The sequence below is a fragment of the Pelophylax lessonae genome (genome assembly GCF_965119305.1).
Source record: "Pelophylax lessonae genome assembly, chromosome: 2".
Lineage (NCBI taxonomy): Eukaryota > Metazoa > Chordata > Amphibia > Anura > Ranidae > Pelophylax > Pelophylax lessonae.
In genome coordinates, this window is record NC_138769.1 from 151,571,495 (window position 1) to 151,592,620 (window position 21,126).

Here is a 21,126-nt window from a genome sequence, read left to right on the forward strand (position 1 = left end):
GCTTTGCACATCTAGAGAGTGACATTTTTGTCTATTCTTCTTTGCAAAATATCTCAAGCTCTGTCAGATTGGATGGAGAGCGTCTGTGAACAGCAATAGTCAAGTCTTGCCACAGATTCTCAATTGGATTTAGGTCTGGAGTTTGACAAGGCCATTCTACCACATGAATATGCTTTCATCTAAACCAGGGAAATGCAAACTGTGGCCCTCCAGCTATTGCAAAACTACAAGTCCCAAAATGCCTCTGCCTCTGGGTGTCATGTTTGTGGCTGCCAGTCTTGCTCTGCCTCATTGGACTTGTAGTTCTGCAACATCTGGAGGGCCACAGTATGCATATCCCTGATCTAATCTATTTCATTGTAGCTCTGGCTGTATGGATGTTTAGAGTCGTTGTCCTGCTCGTGAACTTCCACCCCAGTCTCATGTCTTTTTCAGACTAACCAGTTTTCTTCTAAGATTGCCCTGTATTTGGCTTCATCCATCTTCCCATAAACTTTGACCAGCTTCACTGTCCCTGCTGAAAAAAAGCATCCCCACAACATGATGCTGCAACCATTTTTTCATGGGGTGTTTTCAGGGTGATGCGCAGTGTTAGTTTTCCGCCACACATAGCATTTTGCTTTTGGAATAAATAGTTCAATTTTGGTCTAATCTGACCAGAGCATGTGCTTCCACCTTTGCTGTCTTACATGACTTCTTGCAAACAGGACTTCTTATGGCTTTTTTTTCCAACAATGGCTTTCTCCTTGCCACTCCTTCCATAAAGGCCGGATTTGTGGAGTGCTTGACAAATAGTTGTCCTGTGGACAGATTTCCCCACCTGAGGTTTGGATCTCTGCAACTTCTCCAGAGTTAACATGGGCCTCCAGGCTGTTTCCCTGATGAATGTTCTCGTTGCCCGGCCTGTCCATTTAGGTGGACGGCCATGTCTTGGTAGGTTTGCAGTTGTGCCATACTCTTTCTATTTTCGGATGATGGACTAAACAGAACTCCGTGAGATGTTCATAGCTTGGGATAATGGGAAATTTGTACTTACAGTAAAATCCATTTCTCTGAGTTCATCGATGGACACAGCGCTCCATAAATCATAACTACTGGGTTATATTGCCTCCTCCCGGAGTAGGACAAGGCAGAACAATAAACACTTGACTATGTTCATGGACCATCCTCCACTGCTATATAACCCCCCTCTCTGCTCTAGGTAATCAGTTTAGTAGCAAGCAGTATTAAAAGTATCAAAAACTTCTTAGAGGGATAGGTGCTGTGTCCATCGATGAACTGGAGAAAGAAATGGATTTTACTGCAAGTACAAAAATCCCATTTTCTATTTCGTTCATCGACGGACACAGTGCTCCATAAATCATAACTACTGGGATGTCCAAAAGCAGTGCTAGTAGAAAAGATGAGGGGTGGGGAAAATAACCCAATGCTAAACATAAGAGCCCTAACCTGGACACAGGAGCCTTAACCGGTTCACCAGGAGCCTCAAGAGGGAACAGCCCCTCTTAAAACAGCAGCCTGCAAAACCTTGTGGCCAAAAGAAGCATTCGCAGATGCCAAAGTATCTACTTTGAAAAATTTCGTAAAGCTATGCACCGACGACCAAGTAGTTGCCTTGCAAACTTGCGATGTTGATGCTTGATGATGGAAGGCCCAAGAAGTAGTCATAGAATGGGCCGTGACAGGGAAAAGAGGAACCTGACCCTTAATAGAATAGGCCTGAATTACCGTCTGTCTGATTCATCTGGAGATGGTAGCAGAAGAAGCAGACAGCCCTTTTCTTGGTCTGTCCGTAACCATAAAAAGCAAGTCTGACCTCCGAAAGGACTCCGTAGCTGCCAGATACACCCGAATCACACAAACCACATCCAAAGTATGCAAAGCAAATTCCTTGGGACAAAAGGAAGGCAACACAATGTCCTCATTCAAATGGAAGTCAGAGACCACTTAGGGACTACGACAGGATGATGCCAACTCCGAAACTCTGCAGGCCGAGGTAATAGCCACTAAGAATGCCACCTTCTGGGATAATGTAGGCAAGGGAATCTCCCGAATATTCTCAAATGGAGGTTTCTGGAAAACCGAGAGCACTAAGTTGAAATCCCACAACGGCGAAAGAGATCGTACAGGTGGAGCCACATGTCAAACCCCCTGAATGAAAGTACAAACAAACGAGTGGGTGGCTAGGGGTCACTGAAAGAAGATTGCTGAGGCAGACACCTGGCCCTTGAGAGTAAACTGCAACAAGGAGACCCAGGACCTAAAAAAACCTGAAAAGGACAAACCTTGCCCCCCCTACTGGGTACCCCCAAAAGAAACATTTTGCGGACCTCTTGATGCTCACAAAAGAAGTCAACGGGGACTGGAAACCAGCAAAGACATCCCCTCTCCCAAATAATGGATGAGGGCAGACCTTAATTCTGAAGGGATCTTGTCTGCAGGTCTGGAGAAGCTAGCTCTAGGCCCACCAGACCAGGTTTGCTTGGAACCTCTCAGGGAAGATTTGAAAGATCTATTTCCCTTATTCACAGTCCCAGAAGCAGGAAACTATTTTCTATTGGCTGAAAAGAAGGGCCACCCCCATCTGCGACGTAGCTCCTTTCCTTCCTTCCTTTCCTGGATTGTGGCAGGAAGGTACTCTTCCCCCTGTCATCCAGGGTAGCTCCACAAAGGTGATCGCCTTGAAAGGGTTGATCAATGAGAGCTTTAATAGAGGCTTGGTCTGCAGACCAATTACTAAGCCATAGCCTACACCTAATTACCATTGCTGAAATAGAAAGCTTGGACAGCACAGGAGCTGTATCCAAAGAAGCATCGCAAATAAACTGCAGCCCCTGGACCAACTGGTCGGCAAAATCGACTTAAGCAGCAGGAACCTGCTCACCCCCAGGCCCTGGCGCAAAAGCTTGGCCCATTCAGTTAGGGTCTGAGACACCAGGGCTGAGCTGCAATGCCGAACCAGCCATAGTAAAAACGCTGTGTGCCACAGCCTTCACTTTCTTGTCAGCCGAGTCCTTAAACTGGGATCATGGTTGCTTTATTCAACCTGCAAACAGGGGGGCCACCACTGATGGACTAGTTTGGGGACTCTACATAAGGTAACTTTGGTTGTTCCCCATTCCTTATAGATAAACCTGTCAAAATAGGGCACAGAGTGCGAGGTGACTTATGCATACCAAAAGACAAAGCCATGTTCGTGGTCACATCAGCTGCATCCTCCATTTTTAGTCTCACGCACTGCAGGTGTCTACCAGCGCTTTTTAATTCGCTGCTGTGACCATGGAGAAATCATCCTCACCATGGAATGGATCTAGGGGTGTGATATGAAGCACCTCTCCTTGTGCCACGTCCACGGCGGCATCAGGCTCAGAATCAGAAGAGACAGACTGAGCAGGGGAAAGCGGGGGAAGCTTCTTCCTGGGCCTTTGCACACACGCCACTTCCACCCGGGATACTAAGGACTGCAGGACCGCCGTCAGCGCAACCATGGGAAGCTGTGGTTCCGAGGGACCTGCCCCCTCAATGAGGGGGTTAGTGGGGGAGATGTGACCCTGAGGCTCCACAAGGAAAGAAGACCCTTTAGTATAAAATCTTTTGGCACCACTAAAGGATCCCCCCAAAAGCTCAAGGTACCTATCAGCATGAAGAGAGATAACAGTGACCCCCAAGGACTCACCTTACCGACCAGGGAAGTGCCGAAAATTCGAACCCAGCAACACAAGGGACATCATTCCTTTCATATGTCCTGGGCACAGGAAGAAGGGAAGGAGGAGGCAGAGGAAAAGGAGGATCTTTGGCTTTCCCACGAGGCTTTGGACGTCTCCGGGGTCTCCCGGTCTAAGGGAAAATGGCCACGACGTCATTAGGCTACACAAACATGGCCCTCGGCCGGAGACCAGCCAAACCAAGGGAAAATGGCCACTGTGACATCATTGGACTTCTCCAACATGGCTGCTGGCAGCTCGAGACACCGAGCATGCTGCCAGAATCTACCCTGCGCCTCTGCAGCGCTGTGCCCTCTGCAAGAGACCCCCCTGAAGTACTGTACTCCACCGAAAAGGCATATGTTAGGGGAGACTCCGCTGCACACTCTGCACCGGTCTCTGCACTGGGACCCCCTGCACTACACCCATACTGCAACCAGTAGGGCATGCACCTAGGGGTCTCCTACACTGGGACCCCTCCATACTACCAGGGCAGGACACACTATCCTAAAACCCTTACAGAGGGGGGATGGCGGGGGAGACCCAAGGGGGTCTCCGTTGCATCCTCTGCCCTGGTCGGGGTGGGGGGGGGGAGGGAGTTTGGAAGCCAAGCTGAGGGACTTTAGTATGCGAAAAGTCCCTGAAGGTTACCTGCGTCCACCCCAAAACCGCCAAAAGGGGAGAGGGGGGACTGTACTTACCCTTCCATGGTGTGGGTAATGCTCCATACAGAACTCCTCGCCACCGAAAGGGGAGCTGTCGGCCAAGGGACCGCTGCGACTCAGACCCACGCCCGGTTGTGAAGCTATGTTGTGACCGACCTAGCATGTAGCTGCAGTCTGCACGCGCTCGCTCACTCGCTGGGCTGACCAATGGATTATCCAGCCCGTTGCCCAGCCTGGAAGTTTATTATAGCTCTCCCAAGGAAAAAACAAAGAAGATGCAAGGAAGGAGAAAACATTGCTAGGACCATAGATCCCAGCAGGAGGCAAAATAGCCCAGTAGTTCTGATTTATGGAGCGTCGATGAACAAAAGAGAATTCTATAACCTAACCCTGCTTTAAACTTCTCCACAATTTCATCTCTGGCCTGTCTGGTGTGTTTTTTGGCCTTGTGATGCTGTTTGTTGACTAATGCCTCGTACACACGCATTGATTATTGGCCGGGAATTTTCGGCCAACGTCCGATCGGCCGATTTTCGGCTTGTTAGTATGATGCTTCCGACAACCGACTCCGACTTTTCAGCCGAAAAAAATCTGGTGTGCAGGCTATAAAATTTTTGTTGGCCGTCAACACAACGGCCGATTTTCCGTCAGTCAGTACAGATTTCGGCAGACAAAAATCTGATGAGCAAGACTGGGCATGCTCAGAGAAGAAAAAACACACGGAAAGTAAACCAGCACATGACATCACTTCTGAAGTAGATTTTCGTTGGCCGAGAAAATTCGTGTGCAGTCTAGGCACATTCCAACCAACAAAACACCACTCTGGACAAAAATCGGACGATCGGTCGGCCGATAATCATTGCGTGTGTACGAGGCATAAGGTTCTTTAACAAACCTCTAAGGGCTTCGCAGAACAGCTGTATTTATACTGAGATTAAATTACACACAGGTGGACTCTATTTACTAATTAGGTGACTTCTGAAGGCAATTGGTTCCACTGAATTTTAGTTAGGGGTATCAGAGTAAAGGGGGCTGAATACAAATGCACATCACAATTTTTAGATATTTGTAAAAAATTTGAAAACCATTTATCATTTTCCTTTCACTTCACAATTAAGTGCCACTTTGTGTTGGTCTTTCACATAAAATCCCAACAAAATACATTTACGTTTTTGGCTGCAACATGACAAAACATAGAAAATTTCAAGGGGTGTGAATACTTTTTCAAGGCACTGTATAATGCACCTATCCAAAACCTTTAGCGACTCATCACAATAGGAAATGTAGAGCAGTAGGATTGTGTCACTTCAGATTTTTCTATGTACATGCAAAGTTTTTTTTACAAGGCAAATTCCTTTAAGGCCCCTTTCACAGTTGTGCGACTTCAAAGTCGCACAATTTTACTGCGATTTTGACGCGACTGTTGCCGCGAGTTTGAGTGGGCTTATAATTTCTAACTCAAAACGCATCAAAATCATGCCAAAAGTAGTGCAGGTACTACTTTGAAGTCGATGCGACTTCAAGTCGCACAGATACGAATGGGGCTCATTGGAAATAATGGAGAACGACTTATGCGATTTTGCAGTCCCAAATCGCATGACAAGTCGCACAACTGTGAATGGGGCCTAAAGAAGCACATTGTCTAAGCAATTGTATCTTTTAAATGTGTTATTCTCTGCCTACATGATGACCACATACTGATAAACAATGCAATAAAAATAATGCAAAGACATCACAAATTAAGAGTCTTCTAGAATATTTATTTCCAATATACCTGCATTGGAATATTAGACAAAAAAGGCACAAACTCACATAAAAGAAACAACATTAATAATAATCGAGGCAGATCTACAAACAGTACTCATTTCAAAAAGAAGAATGTTATCAAACAATCAGAATTGGTCTAAATTTCAGCTGAGGTTTGACTTAAAGTATACCCTGACAAGAAAACAGCACATTGTGTGGTACATTTTGTTTGGGCTCTCCTACTTTTGCTGGTGAAGAACATGAAATAAAATAACTGTTCCTTCAAGAATGTGAGCAGCAGAGACTGACAGAACCAGGACAGAAAATATAGATTTATCACATTAAAGGCTAGGTCCATCCAAAACGTGTATCAGTTGTAGGTAAATGCTAGTGCATTTTTTTGCTCCTTCTTCCTCTATCTTAGAAATCCTTATCTCCATACCGGTCAGAGACTAAAGTTGGCCATACACTAGTAGAACATCTCTAAAAAGTTCATACAGAAATTCTGAAAAATTAAGAGCATATGATCTTGTCATTGAGTCAACTAATTTCCTTCAAAAGCCCTTAAAATTTTGCCCAGACCTGCTACCCGAATTGAATACCAGATGTATTAAACAGGTTTCAGTAAGATTTTTCCCAGACTACATTCACAGAATTTTGTTTGAGAAAAAATTTTTCATTCTGCTACTTCAAACTTTCTCATTATGATTAATACGATCACTGTTTTGACCTCAATAACCACTAAAAACTTAACTAAATGTTCAGAAAATGAAAACTTTTCAAATAAAATTCTATTGTTGTATGACCAGAAGCACAAAGGCAGCCTCCATATTTCCCTAAGAGCAGAAATTGTCATGGCCCCCTGACGAGTTGACCATTTATTACTAATCTGTACGTGACAAAAGAAAAGGTGACAACTTCCTTCAGGCTTAAAGAACAAGGGTTGTGGCTTTTTTTGGCTCTACTTCTCATGTGGCTCACTGGAGTGCACTTATTTCTACACTCCTGTGACCCAGGTTTAGCTGACAGCGGGCTAAGGTCTGCTGTTAGCAGATGTCACTCAGCTGCTCCAGACCCAGGAGGGATCCTTACTTTAATGTCGTGATCCACTCAATTTCCTGAACGGCAACTGGCTCAGCCTCTCCGCACGCCACTAAGGTCCTGAGCCACAGCCTGGCGCTCCAGTGAGTGCTGGAGGGGCAGAGCACAGAGCAGGTGACTGACAGTCACCAGCTCTCTGCTGACTGATAACTGAGACCTTAATGATCAGCGGTCTTTGATCGCTCCGTTCTTGGTCTTAGAGGCGCCAGGGGACAGATGCAGCATTTGACAGATTCTGCATCCACCAAGGTGGGTATGCATGTTTGTTATTTTGAAATCCCACACTTCTCTTTCATGCCAAAGCTGGGCACACTCTGTGCAAGTTTCATGCATTTTCTAATTAACCAGCCGAAATTACTTGTGTGTGTGGCTCCTTTCCCTCCTGTTCGACATCAAAGGATGGTGGTTAGCTGAACAGCAGCTGCATCCAATCAGGTGCTGCTGCTGTTATAGTAGTCTGACAGTAACTGGTGCTGGCTGTGGGGGATTCATCCATCCATGTTGTATACCCATGTACCCCCAGTCTGAATTTTTTTTTTAAACTATATATGGATAGCTTAACAATAACAGCTGGCAGGCAAATCAGTCCTATTATGTCTACTGAAAAACTGAAACACGTGAATTGGGTGGACTTAGTCTCTAAACTACACTTAAATTGTACAAACAGAGCTAATCAATTAAATAATTAGGATCTAGAGAAATTACAGAGAACCAAATTATAGCAACTTTACAGTTTAGTCTTATAAAGAACTAGGGTCACAAAATTGCTGCCTTCACTGTGCACAGGAAATTATGTATTCCCCTGCAGATATAGAGCACCTTGACGTGTTTTTCCTTTGGTTACCCTTCATAACATTAAAAAAACACATCAGTTAGGAGATTATGGAACAGTAGCTGCTTTCCTGTCATGCAGGAATTATAAATAGCAGATATTGCCACTTTGCTGGGTAATTGGAAATGTAGGCTTATGCAATACATTGTTTTCAATGCATATACCTTGTTCTCCGAGTTACATTTTGAAAAACATTGGTTCTGTCCTTTCAAACACACCAAATAAAATATCTTTTCAATGTACCTTTTCAGCATGCATGATTCTTTCAATTATTCTCATTCAATATTGAAATCTAGCCAAATGTAACCCATCTAGTTTTGAGTGGAGGGTAAGAATTGAACTAGTACATCTGCAGCACAGAAACTGGAATGCTAATCTCTATCAGTAAATATCTGTAGTTTACGGTTTAACATTTAAGCTAGGTTCACATCTGTGTGGGTGCGTGACTGCATGTAAATCGCACACGGTCCCGCACCCACATGCAGCCACACAGAAGATTCGCTGCTTTTAAGAAAACGCATGGGGGTGCTATTAACTCTTAAGGACACCACCAGGTACTGAAAAATGCACTGAGTTTCCTGCATTCGGAAATGCATGGTGCTTGGTTTTCATGCGTCCACATTTGAAAAAAGTGCAGGGACCCTTTTCCTGCAGAAAACACAGGTACAGCAGCCTATTCAAATTAATTGGCGGTTGTGCCCATGCAATCGCAGCATGCAGAACCGCATAGATGTAAATCTAGCATTGCAGGTCCGCTCAACTCATGTATCAGCCATTGGGATACAGTAACTGAAAACCAAAAGGGAAGTTATTTGTTCTGGAATGTTTTGCTCTTATTGTACCACAAGGCAGCACTAAGATGCTGCCCATGCCAGTGGTAAGCTCCGTCACTAATGCCAGGTGCTGCCCCTTTACAATTGTGGCAGTTTTTTTTTTACTGTAAACAACACTGATGAATCAGTGCATTATTTTTTGTGAAAGTATTAAGCATGAGGCAGCCAGTTTGCCAAGAAGAAAGAATTCTAATGCATGTTGTTTCTAAGGCTTCATTCACACTAGTCTCCTGTATTTGGTTTATTTAGGGACCATTTACACAATGATGCGCTGGGCAGCCTTGCCTAAGGCAGCCCACTGAATAGACAAGACAATTTTACTTTGTGTGCTCAATGCCGAGTTCACACCACTGTGCTGTGGTGACATATGCTGAAAGAAATAGGACATGCAACATGTTTTTTTTCACAGGAGCATTTTGTGACGCACTACACTGCATTAGAACACGTTGCATAAAAGTAAATGAAATGTCATTGTGACATTTCAATAAAGGTTAAAAAAAAAAAAAAAAAGGTAAACTGGTGCAATGAGTTATAATCAGTATACTGGTACTATTTACTTCACAGCACACTACAGAAACTGCATTATAACAGGGATGCAAGTTCTCCCCTTTGTTTAAATTAACTTGCATTACATGTGTTTAAAGTATCTATTCAGCCCCCGGATACAAAGAATTCCATTTTCTTTAGAAGCAGCTAAACTGAAAGCACCCATTATACTATGCATGCACTATACGTGCATTTAGAGCCCATTCACACTAGCACGACTTGTGAGGCGACTTGTGTTGCCCCAGGTCGCCCCAGGTAGCTTGACATAACAAAAGCAATGTTAATCAATCAGTGCCGTCTTAATTGGCACTACTGAAGTTGCTCCGACTTCAGAAAAGGGTCCTGTACTACTTTGAGGCGACCTGTGATCCGACTGTCCCATATACTTCAATGGGAGTCGCCTCCTTATCTTAATTGACACGACTTGTTATCAGACTTTCCAGGAAGAAGAAAGAGATTAGCCAGGCATTCCCCACAGACAAAGTCGCCTGTCTCTTCAAAGTAGTGCACAAGTCTCTTCCCAAGTCTCTTCCCAAGTCTCTTCCCAAGTCTCTTCCCAAGTCTCTTCCCAAGTCTCTTCCCAAGTCTCTTCCCAAGTCTCTTCACAAGTCTCTTCACAAGTCTCTTCACAAGTCTCTTCACAAGTCTCTTCACAAGTCTCTTCACAAGTCTCTAAACAAGTCTCTAAACAAGTCTCTAAACAAGTCTCTAAACAAGTCACGGGGCGACTTTCTGGTCGTGGTAGTGTGAACCGGCTCTTATATGCCTTTTGCAAAGACCTGTAATATATACACACGTATGACATTACCAGTGTGAATGAGGCCTAAAGGATGCCTATTGTTTCAAGACAGTAAAATTCTGTTTGGGTTACCTATAATGACAAACTTTTAAGAAAAATGACAGCAGGAATTTGATTGGATGCTTTGGACAAAACACACACTTCTGTTTTTTTTTTTTATAGCTTAGGCCTATTGTTTTGTCATCGTTAAACAGTCCAGGAACATTTTAGTAAGCATGCACACTCATTTTCCTGCATAAATGCAAGCATGTGCTAAAAGAGACAATGCAGTACTTCCTGATGGTTTGTTTCTGTATGTAAATTTTTAAAAGCTTACAATATAAACATATTCAACAGAAAATTAACAGTTCCTATTTGTCACTGCAACCCTAAAATGCCTAGTTCCAGCCCAAACCTTTCTTTTAGCTTTTGATAAAATGAGCAGGGAGTTAGGCTTTCTGTCCTGTTATTGCTGGCTGTGCCCTCAGTGGGGAGATTTCCACTCACTTCCTGCCCTGGGACACCAGGGGAAATGGGGGCCACAAGGACAGAAAGACACATATACCAATTAAAATCTCAAAGAGGTTTTTAAATGCCCCGCCCTTAAAAAAATAAATGAAAAAGGTTTAAGGCCTCATGCACACGGGACTTTTTTAAAAACTCTACTAGAAACCAGCAGCATTTTTGAAGAAAAAATGCCTGACGCTTGTAAAAGTGTCTAAAGCTTTCAGGAGCTTGTACAGGCGTCAAGCTCTTGGACGTTAATACATTTCATTAGCCAGAATTAATAATGTATTCTTCTCATTTATATGAATTAATGCTCAAGCGTTTAGGCACGTTTAGCAGCTTCTAGTAGCGTCAAGCATTTTTTTCTGCCCTAACACTGGCAGTGCTTTTTTTTTTTGCTTCTAAAAGCCTATGTGTGCATGCCGGGGCATTTAGAGGTAGGGAAAAAATAAAAAAACGCCAGACACCCCCTAGAAGCAGCTGTAAAAACGTCCAGTGTGCATAAGCCCTAAATGTTGTCTGTCCGCTTTGGAAAAAATTCTTATTAGTTCTTGACCCTCAGAACCCATGATGAGAAATAATGGAAATCTCCAAAATGGGGACAAAGACCATAATAAAAACCTCTCTCTTCTATCTAAATTAAAAAGATTTTGTGGGGCTGTGAGTAGCATCCACAATTTTTTTTTGATCCACAGGATCTACAGGGAATGTATTAAAAGCAATATTCAATGCCCTGGCCAATAACATGACTCTTTAGGCATGATCCTTTTTCAGCAGCTGCTTGGCAACTAAGAACAGAATGATCATATTGGTTAGAAAGGTTGTCGTCATTGGAAATATTGCACGATCTACCATTTTTATAATTTTACAGTAAAGAAAGATGTACAAAGAATTTTGTTTAACAAACTAGAATTTAAATGTTATATTTTGCAGCACATGGACTGTTATAAGGCTATTAATTAGGCTGTTTTGTAGTTCTAGAAGGGAGTGGCAGATGCTGTATGTTCTAGACTAGCATGACTAGTTTTATTGCAAGCACTGTCGTATGAGGAGTGAAACATTTAGCCTTTGTTTAAAGTGTTTGTAAAGGTAAAAAAGTGTTATTTACGTTAATGCATTCTCTACATTAGGGTCCATTCACACTAGCGCGACTTGTCAGGCGACTTGGTCGCCTGACAAGTCGCGGTCGGTCACTCGCCATTGAATAGTACAGGACCCGTTCTAATAGGAGCGACACAAGTCTCTCCGACTTAGAAAAAGGGTCCTGTACTACTTTGGGGCGACCTGGAGGCAACTTGCATTGACTTCAATTATATGAAGTCCGTGCAATGCGCGCCAAGGTCGCGGTGCACAGCTTGACAGGTCGCCCCACAAAATCCTGTCGCGCCAGTCTGAATGGGCTGTTAAGGTAAGAAACCTTTCACAGTAAGCTCCCCTTGATCCAGCGCTGTGCATGATTGCAGCAGTGTGGTTCTTTTCTCCACTCTCTCACAGGAGGCTTGGCAGAAGAGGGAGCCATTGGCTCGTGCTGCTGTCAATCAAAACCTGTGAGCAAAGAGCAGGGCTGCACTGTGTGTGTCAATAGACGGACACAGTGTGGCTCAAGATTGAGCCCACATGAGTGTCCCTAAAGAAAGCAGCTTGCTATGGGGGAACTTAGAAAAGAGAAGGACCCAAGACTGCCAGCGGGGTACACCAGAAGAGGAGGATCAGGGCTGCTCTGTGCAAAACCACTGCACAGAGCAGACAAGTAGAACATGTTTGTTATTTTAGAAAAATAAATAAACCTTTACAATCACTTTAATAATTTCACCAGCCAATACACAATCTAGATTAAAAGTGCAAAAATCACTGTTCCAGCATGTTAAGCTGAAAAATATAGAACAAGTTTGCTGACTGTGCTAATTTGTCAAACAACTTTAATCACAATTAGTAAATCACCAAAGTTTTTACCAAAAAAAAAAATTAAATAAATAAAAACAGACAAAAACTCACTAGTAGATTATGTGGTTGTTAAATTTATCATTTAGAAATAACTTTATAGATCTATTAAAATAGGAATATTTTGTCATCTTTTCTTCCATACAATTCTTATTTTTGAATAATTCTGCAATATACACAGTCTAAAACATTTACCTATACGTTAAAGAGTTGAGCTGCACATAATATTGCAATTATAACATCAAAGTCTTCAATTGTGGTAGATTTAGTAAAAGAGAAGGATGGACAGACAGATGAGAAAAGTATGAATGGAAATGGAACACAGATGTGAATTATTGCACAACTTCTGGATAAGAAACAGCATCCTCCTTTAACATTAAATACCATACTTAAATGAACCACAACTGTCAACAACCTGTGACTCTGCAGTGCTCATCTAAATCCCCAGCATGTTTAAGATTTTTTTTATATTTTTATATTTTAATGGTATTCTTCTGTGTTTTATTATATTTCCATCTTAAAAATCTGTAGTTCTTAAAAAAAAAAAAAAAAAATCTGGTAATCTTTAAAAATTAATAAGTTGTATGAAAGATAATGTAAAGGTGATTCCAACACCGACCAATCATGCTAGATTTAATTTTCCAACTTACAAAGGACTGGCTGCACTGGGCAAAAATTATACTTATCCTTTTTTTTGTACAGCTTTTTCATTCTTTCCACTGTGTTTTTGTCAATGGAGATACTAGCAGCCCAGGACGCTAATGTGGGACTATGTACAAAGAAATTACAAACAGCAGAAGTGCCAAGCAACACAGAGAAACCGATGGCAATCAGGTTTCACATTGCTCAGTAGAGATGAATGCTTACTATTGGTGACTGCTCTGTGCCAGGGCAGGCTGAATTCCAACAGCCGAATAGCCCATGTGCATAATACAGTTGCAGCCATTCATTCAAAACTTTTTTTTTTTTGGGTTAACTAAACAGTATGCTCCCTGGTATATAGAAATCACCTTTGAAAAAAAAAAAACATTTTGAACAGACTGCCTCTAAAATTCAATATAGGAATTCATCTGCCTCTGTTCTTTGCCTTAATAAATAAGCCCGATGGAGTAACTGTAGATCACGATGGGTAGTTTAGTTAAACAGTTGGAGAGCCTCAGATTGTCAATTACATAATTACATTATTAAATAATCATATTTGCAATATTCTTGGAAGTTTCAAAGTGAAGACAATCATTTTTAAAGACTAAAAAAACAATTGTGCTATGGAGCCCTTTAACTTCATACAGAGCTATCCTGCTTAAATAAAGTGATGCATGTACAATAGGATTATTGTATTTTTGTTATTGTACCCCTTTACTTTAACAAAATAAGACCACCGAAAGCAATGCATGTTTCAATAATGTAAAACATAATTATGTATTTCACAATTACTCACAAGACACTTTCTTTCCTAAAAGTGACATTAAAATTAATTGGGAGCTCAATGGAAAACTCTGGAACAATGAAAATAGAAGGACTAGGGGGGCTCTTGTTAATACAATATATACACAATGCACCTGAGGAATGAGCTCCTTCATCACACAGGTGTGAGAATCTTAGCGTTTGCTTGTTATAGGACTACTAGCTCACAATATTAAGGGGTTCCTAGAGTAAGCTACAAGGGGGTTCAAATCGTCTGCAAAAACAGGTAGTGGCGCTTGATCCAGAAGTGAGCTATCCATCAGGACCGAAGCACTGAGGCCTCCCGTTTATCTCTTAAGTCCAAAACTGAAAGAAAAAACATGTATTAGGTAACAATTGACAAAAATGCCTAAACATATTTATCTTCAAATAAGAATACAGTTGCTAACGTTCACTATATAGCATCATATGAAGAGCACCTACAGTATCTTACAAAAGTGAGTACACCCTTCAAGTTTTTGTAAATATTTTATTATATCTTTTCATGTGACAACACTGAAGAAAATACACTTTTCTACAATGTAAAGTATTGAGTGTACAGCTTGTATAACCGTGCAAATTTGCTATCCCCTCAAAATAACTCAACACACAGCCATTAATGTCAAAACCGCTGGCAACAAAAGTGAGTACACCCCTAAGTCACAATGTCTAAATTGGTCAATATTTTGTGTGGCCACCATAATTTTCCAGCACTGCCTTAACCCTCTTGGGCATGGAGTTCACCAGAGCTTTAGAGTTTGCCACTGGAGTCCTCATCACGGAGCTGGTGGATGTTCGAGACCTTCCATTTGGAGATGCCCCACAGATGCTGAATATGGTTTAGGTCTGGAGACATGCTTGGCCCGTCCATCACCTTTACCCTCAGCTTCTTGAGCAAGGCAGTGGTTGTCTTAGAGGTGTGTTTGGGGTCATTATGTTAGAATACTGCCTTGCGGCCCAGTCTCCAAGGGGAGGGGGGATCATGCTCTGCTTCAGTAGGTCACAGTGCATGTTGATGTTCCCCCAGTGAACTGTAGCTCCCCAGTGCTGGCAGCACTCATGCAACCCCAGACCATGACACTCCCACCACCATGCTTGACTGTAGGCAAGACACACTTGTCTTTGTACTCCTCACCTGGTTGCTGCGACACAAGCTAGAAACCATCTGAACCAAATACGTTTATCTTGGTCTCACCAGACCACAGGACATGGTTTCTTTAATCCATGTCCTTAGTCTGCTTGGCTTCAGCAAACTGTTTGCGGGCTTCCTTGTGCATAATTTTCAGAAAAGGGCTTCCTTCTGGGATGACAGCCATGCAGACCAATTTGATGCAGTGTGGCGTACGGTCTGAGCACTGACAGTCTGACCCCTCACCCCTTCAACCTCTGCAGCAATGCTGGCAGCACTCATACGTCTATTTCCCAAAGACAACCTTTGATTTGGATATGATGCCGAGCACGTGCAGTCAACTTTTTTGGTCGTCCATGACAAGACCTGTTCTGAGTGGAACCTGTCCTGGTAAACCGCTGTATGGTCTTGGCCACCGTGCTGCAGCTCAGTTTCAGGGTCTTGGCAATCTTCTTATAGCCTAGGCCATCTTTATGTTGAACAACAATTATTTTTTTCAGATCCTCAGAGTTCTTTGCCATGAGGTGCCATGTTGAACTTCCAGTGACCAGTATGAGAGAGTGAGAGCGATAACACCAAATTTAACACACCTGCTCCCCATTCATACATGAGACCTTGTAACAATAACGAGTCACATGACACCGGGGAGGGAAAATGGCTAATTGGGCCCAATTTGGACATGGTCACTTTGGGGTGTACTCGCTTTTGTTGCAATTGGTTTAGACATTAATGGCTGTGTGTTGAGTTATTTTGAGGGGACAACAAATTTACACTGTTATACAAGCTATACACTCACGACTTTACATTGTAGCAAAGTGTCATTTCTTCAGTGTTGTCACATGAAAAGATAAAATAAAATATTTACAAAAATGTGAAGGGTGTACTCACTTTTGTGAGATACTGTATAAGATACAAATTCTAAAAGAGGGCACACTGGCCTTGTGTAACTATGTCCCACTAAATTTTATTTAAAAAGTGTAATAAATCAGAACGACTTACAAGCTTAGGTAATATTAGTGCACATTGGGCCACTCCTTGTGGCTAAACATTTTTAGCCACAGAGAGCAGCCCAATGTGCCCTAATACTACCTATGCTTGTGAGTAGTTCTTCTTTATTACACTTTTAAATTTAATTTTGTGGGACAATACACTAGGCCGGTGCGCCCTCTGTCTCTTGGTTTTTTTCAGCGGTTTGAGGACAACCCCAGTCCTAGAGGGCAGAAAGGCTTCAAGAATTGTATCCAATCATACAATGGAATTACACTTCTTATAGGGTTATTTCACTTATGCACGGGAGATCATCGCTGACACATTCTGTAAAGGCAGAGGGTAGGAGAAGAAGGGGATGCAACAGTTCTCCCAATAACTATTTTAGTTTTTTTTTAGGGCTGTGTCAAAAGGGTTTTTGCTCACATCAGATGGAATTTACATTCCTTTACAAGTCTATGGAAACACCTGCTTGTAGCAGGTGAAATGCAGGTCAAGTCATTAAATACACCTGTTAATGAATTCTGAATGATCTCAGAAACAAGTCAAGCTGATGCCATTAACACAGCCCAAAGTCTGTTCAAAGGTCTGTAACACAGGCCTTAAAAAGTCGCTTTCACCTTGAATGCTCAGGGGCCCACCACTGGACCTACGTGTACTCACATTCACAGTGCTGCACAGAGGGCACTCATCTGAAAATACTTGGCTTTTCAGGCTATGGGGAGTTGGTGACCTTCTCTCGTGATGGAGTCATCTGGCACTGTCAAACATAAAGCATGGCGTATGGGGAAAGTGAGTATAGGTGGGTTGGGAGTTGACTAGATGGTGGCTGTCACTTTGTCTTTAAAAGGACAGAGCTTTTTTGACTATACTTCTATGGATCACAGAGTGCGGTTCGTTCTACACTCCTGCATGCAGTTCGTTCTACACTCCTGCGATCCATTTTCACAGAGCCAGTACAGGATCTGAAAAAGATCCTGACAATATGGTCGGGACCCACCCAGAAGCCAGGATCGGCACCTAGGTCAGCCTCTCAGTGCGCTGACTGACAGTCACGGGTCTCAGAGGGGGAGAACGGAGCGATCGGCGGTCTTTGATCACTCAGTTCTTACTGCAGAGCCAGCATCTGCATTTACCTAGGGGAGTATAAATTTTTTTTTTTTAACAAATCCCATACTTCTCTTTTAAGTGAAACCATGGGCAAAATCAAAAGTAACAAATATAATGCAGTCTGTTGCTAGCGTTAAAACTTTTTTTTTTACCTTTCAATAACATTTTTTTACCTGTTTTTCCAGCCATATGTTTTTTTTTTCCTCAATTTCCTTTACAGCCCAAGATGGCCAGAAAAAGTGGCAGTTACAAGTGGGACAAACCAAATAATACTGATGTGAACAACAGTCAGTTTTTATTCATATGCTATGAACATTTTTTTTTTTTTTTAAATGGTTTACTTGTAACGGCTTTAAACATTATCTTGAGTTTTTGAGTTGGGCATTAATTTGTTTGACTTACTTTAAATCCATTTAAAAGTACATGTCCATTTAAGACTACCTTATATCCACATGTCTACAACACTGTTGTGCGTTTCACTGATCCTGTACAGTAAAACTATAAACTTTCATATAAGGGCAATAAAACTATATTACAGAGGGGACTCAGAAAAACAAAAACTGATTTATTAGTGCAACTGACAGACCCAATCATATATGCAGTGCAACCAATCATCATAACCAAAGCAGGAAGTGAAGAGAAATCTAACATTGTACAGCTATCACAAGAACAGGAAGTGAATGTAAATATCCAAAGAGGGCACTCATTGTGACAACTGCATGAAGTTCAAAGACAAAATGTGTGGCACTCATGCTTTCAAGGGAGTGACAACAGTCACAGGTGGGTTTTTCAAGAGAAATTTCTTATCACTTGCTGTCATGTCTCCAGAACAGGAGTGAGGGTAGTCTCTTCCCATTTGGAGGGATGGGAGGGCAGAAAGCAACAGACCCCTGACAGAAAGTCTAACCTATAAAATAAAAAAAAAAAAAGTTCTAGCTTCAGTTCTAAATTAGTTCCCACATTCAAACATGTTTGCCTTGGAAATGTTATCGGTGCATGGCACGTGAAACTGAATGTGAATTTTCTCAAACTATTAAAATGGCGGTCAAGTTTGTACAAGCCACATATACTTTGTATCTTTTAAGATATGTTCTGTACACCTCCAAAAATACTTTAGGATTACTCACTGAACTCAATGCATTGGTGCTAATCATCCGCTGCCACCATTCCTTTCACTGGGTCCTTCTCTCTCATCTAAGGTTAAAACAGACACATATTAGTCCAACTGCAAATGATTACAAAGAGAATGTTTATCATAATTGGTTTAGATTTGTGTCGACAGGTCATAGAAAGCTTTCTGTATGGGCGACTTCACAACCGATTTGTCCAGCACTCATGAAAGGAGAAGATTGCCAGAGTCTAGGTATAATTTAGGGAGTGTCATATTTATGGTTGTTTTTATCTGAAGTCTGTATTTGTAACCTTTTAGTATTTCATGTACAACACAGTGTAATATGTTAGCACTTTTTCAAATGAAGAAAAATAATAAGTGCCCCTTCACATCTGTTTCAACTGACATAAAGCAGCATACATAGTTATATCATAAAAAAATAATTTCTGAAATTCTAGGGTAATTATAATGTCTTCATCACAGTGATGCCTCTGCAGGGTAAGAAACTGAATACAACACCACTGTAATATATTTTCTTCTAAAAGAAGTCTTTCATCCATTAGGTAACACTGTGGAACATAAAAGTTAAAAGGGAAAGCAAACCTGTTCATGGCTTATAGGTATTTCAGTAAGACAAAAATGTAACAAAAAAAAAAAAAAAAAGAAGGAATACAGAGGTGTCTGTACATACCCCTGTTAAAGAGGACCTCAATTGTGGAAGCTGTGCCCAAAAAAGGGCAATCCAAGGGTAAAAGACTAGCAACCAGCAATGCATAGAAACGTTTTCCCCTTAATGACTTACCATGCTATGTTTTGCTTTGTGTAGCCATAAACAGGGGTCATCCTGGTTGAGGAATAGGGCTTTGAAGGAAGGAGGAAACAAAAAGGGCTTTGTTTCCTCATGTCAGATTCAGGCTGCCCCCTGATGACTGGTAGGGTAAAATTCAAGAAGCAGCAGGAATCAGTGAAGGATAAAGATTTACATAATAAATTAAGTAGAAACAGGTAGATCCCTGCACTGCAGCTTTCTCTCCAGCAAGTAGAGTAGCACAGTAGTAACACCACCAAAGCTCACTGCAAATCTCTTAAGACTAGCAATTACACAGAAAAAAGTACCGTGTAAAAAGAGGCCCTTACCCCTAATTGTTATACAAAATAGAAGGACAGAAAAAAGTGGGGCTTTGCGGGCCAATGGGAGGAGAAGGATCCCACCAAAACCGATATATAAAACAATTTACATTTTATTAAGTTTACAAAAATAAAAAACATGGGCGGTCACGCACATGTTGGCAAAGACAAGACACATATGGAGGGTAGGTCTCAGATGGAGCGAGGTCAATGTAGGTCCCCAGCAAGCCGACGCATTTCGCTCAAGGCTTCCTCAGGGCCAGAGAGACCATGACATACCGGTATTTCCTTTTTAATGACTCAGGAGGTGGCAGATTACGGCAAAACGCAGGACAGAAACATCGGTGACTCAATACTCCTATATAGCAACGAACCATCAATAGTCCTTTAGTGTAACCCACGTCGACGTGGGTTACACTAAAGGACTATTGATGGTTCGGTACATGTTGGTACATTTTCAAATTGCTTCAAGCGTATGTAAACCTTAAAAATGTATTTATATTATTTGATCTCTTTTGGTCTGTCAAAATACCATTGAAGGCACTTTTTTATATCTGCTATCTACAAGGAAAGAAGTCTAGGGTTAGGACTCTGTTCCTTCATAGATATTTGGCTCTGTGGGTGAGTGTGGTCACCCTAGGACAGGATGTATATTAATGGCAGGATCACTAGGGGGAAAATAAAAAGAAAAAAGGGCTTTAAAAAAAAGGAAGGTGCAGGAGGGGGATTATAGGAAAAAAATGTTAAAAGTGGAGATTTAAATTCAAGGAATGACAAAACAGAAGAGAACCAGAGGACGGATTAAATTTGCTTTAAATTGTTAGAAAAATAAGATCACTGATCAGCTGATACAAACCTCATCAAGTTCTTTCTTTGTTTCTTCCTCCATTCTGCGAATGTCCTCCATTGTTAGTTCCACCCACTTGTCCAGCCAGCAGAAAAGCTGTCGATGGAAGTTTGTAAACAGCCGCCTCTCTTGCTGGTAATAATAAAGAACATTAGAAAACATCAGCATAGAGCAATAGGAAAACGCAAAATGTAAGCTTAGATTAAGAACATAGAAAGAACGGTTGTAAATCAAGGGCTTATAAGGGTGCCCACATCCCTGGTAAACAATAGAAGAAGAAACCCTCTGGGTGGGATTTTAGGAGGCAAAACCAATCAGAATATGAGTAATAAATCTCCGTATTTATTGATTGTCTCAAAGTTAAAATCAATGTAGAAAAAGTAGATCATATACAAAAAATGCAGTCCTAACACAAACACATTATATGCGAAAACCACATATTTTCTGTCACTTAGTAGATCTGAAATGACAGAGGAAACACCCAACGCGTTTTGAAATCAAATTGTTTGTTCTGCAATCTTCTTCAGGGGTATATATGCGATTAGTAAGGTATATATTTGTATAACAAAAAAGAAATGTCATTAAGTACATAGTGTAAAAAAATTATAATAGTAACCGGCGTTATACTATGTTACCAAAACAAATACTAACCACAAGGAATGTGTAAAATCGTACAAGCTTCACCGACATTCTGATCTAAATATATGTAAAAAAGAGA

General features: G+C 41.7%; 1 protein-coding gene across 1 annotated transcript in view; it reads right to left on the bottom strand.

The window, feature by feature from the left end:
- Positions 1 to 13,700: 13,700 nt before the first annotated feature.
- Positions 13,701 to 21,126, bottom strand: part of PITPNA (phosphatidylinositol transfer protein alpha) — a 140,415-nt gene continuing 132,989 nt past the window's right edge. The window contains exons 10-12 of the mRNA XM_082245153.1: positions 20,418 to 20,540; positions 18,450 to 18,516; positions 13,701 to 14,423 (exon numbers count right to left, since the gene is read on the bottom strand). Of these exons, the coding sequence (XP_082101279.1) occupies positions 18,469 to 18,516; positions 20,418 to 20,540 (171 nt within the window). The 3' untranslated portion in view covers positions 13,701 to 14,423; positions 18,450 to 18,468. The remainder of the gene's footprint in view (positions 14,424 to 18,449; positions 18,517 to 20,417; positions 20,541 to 21,126) is intronic.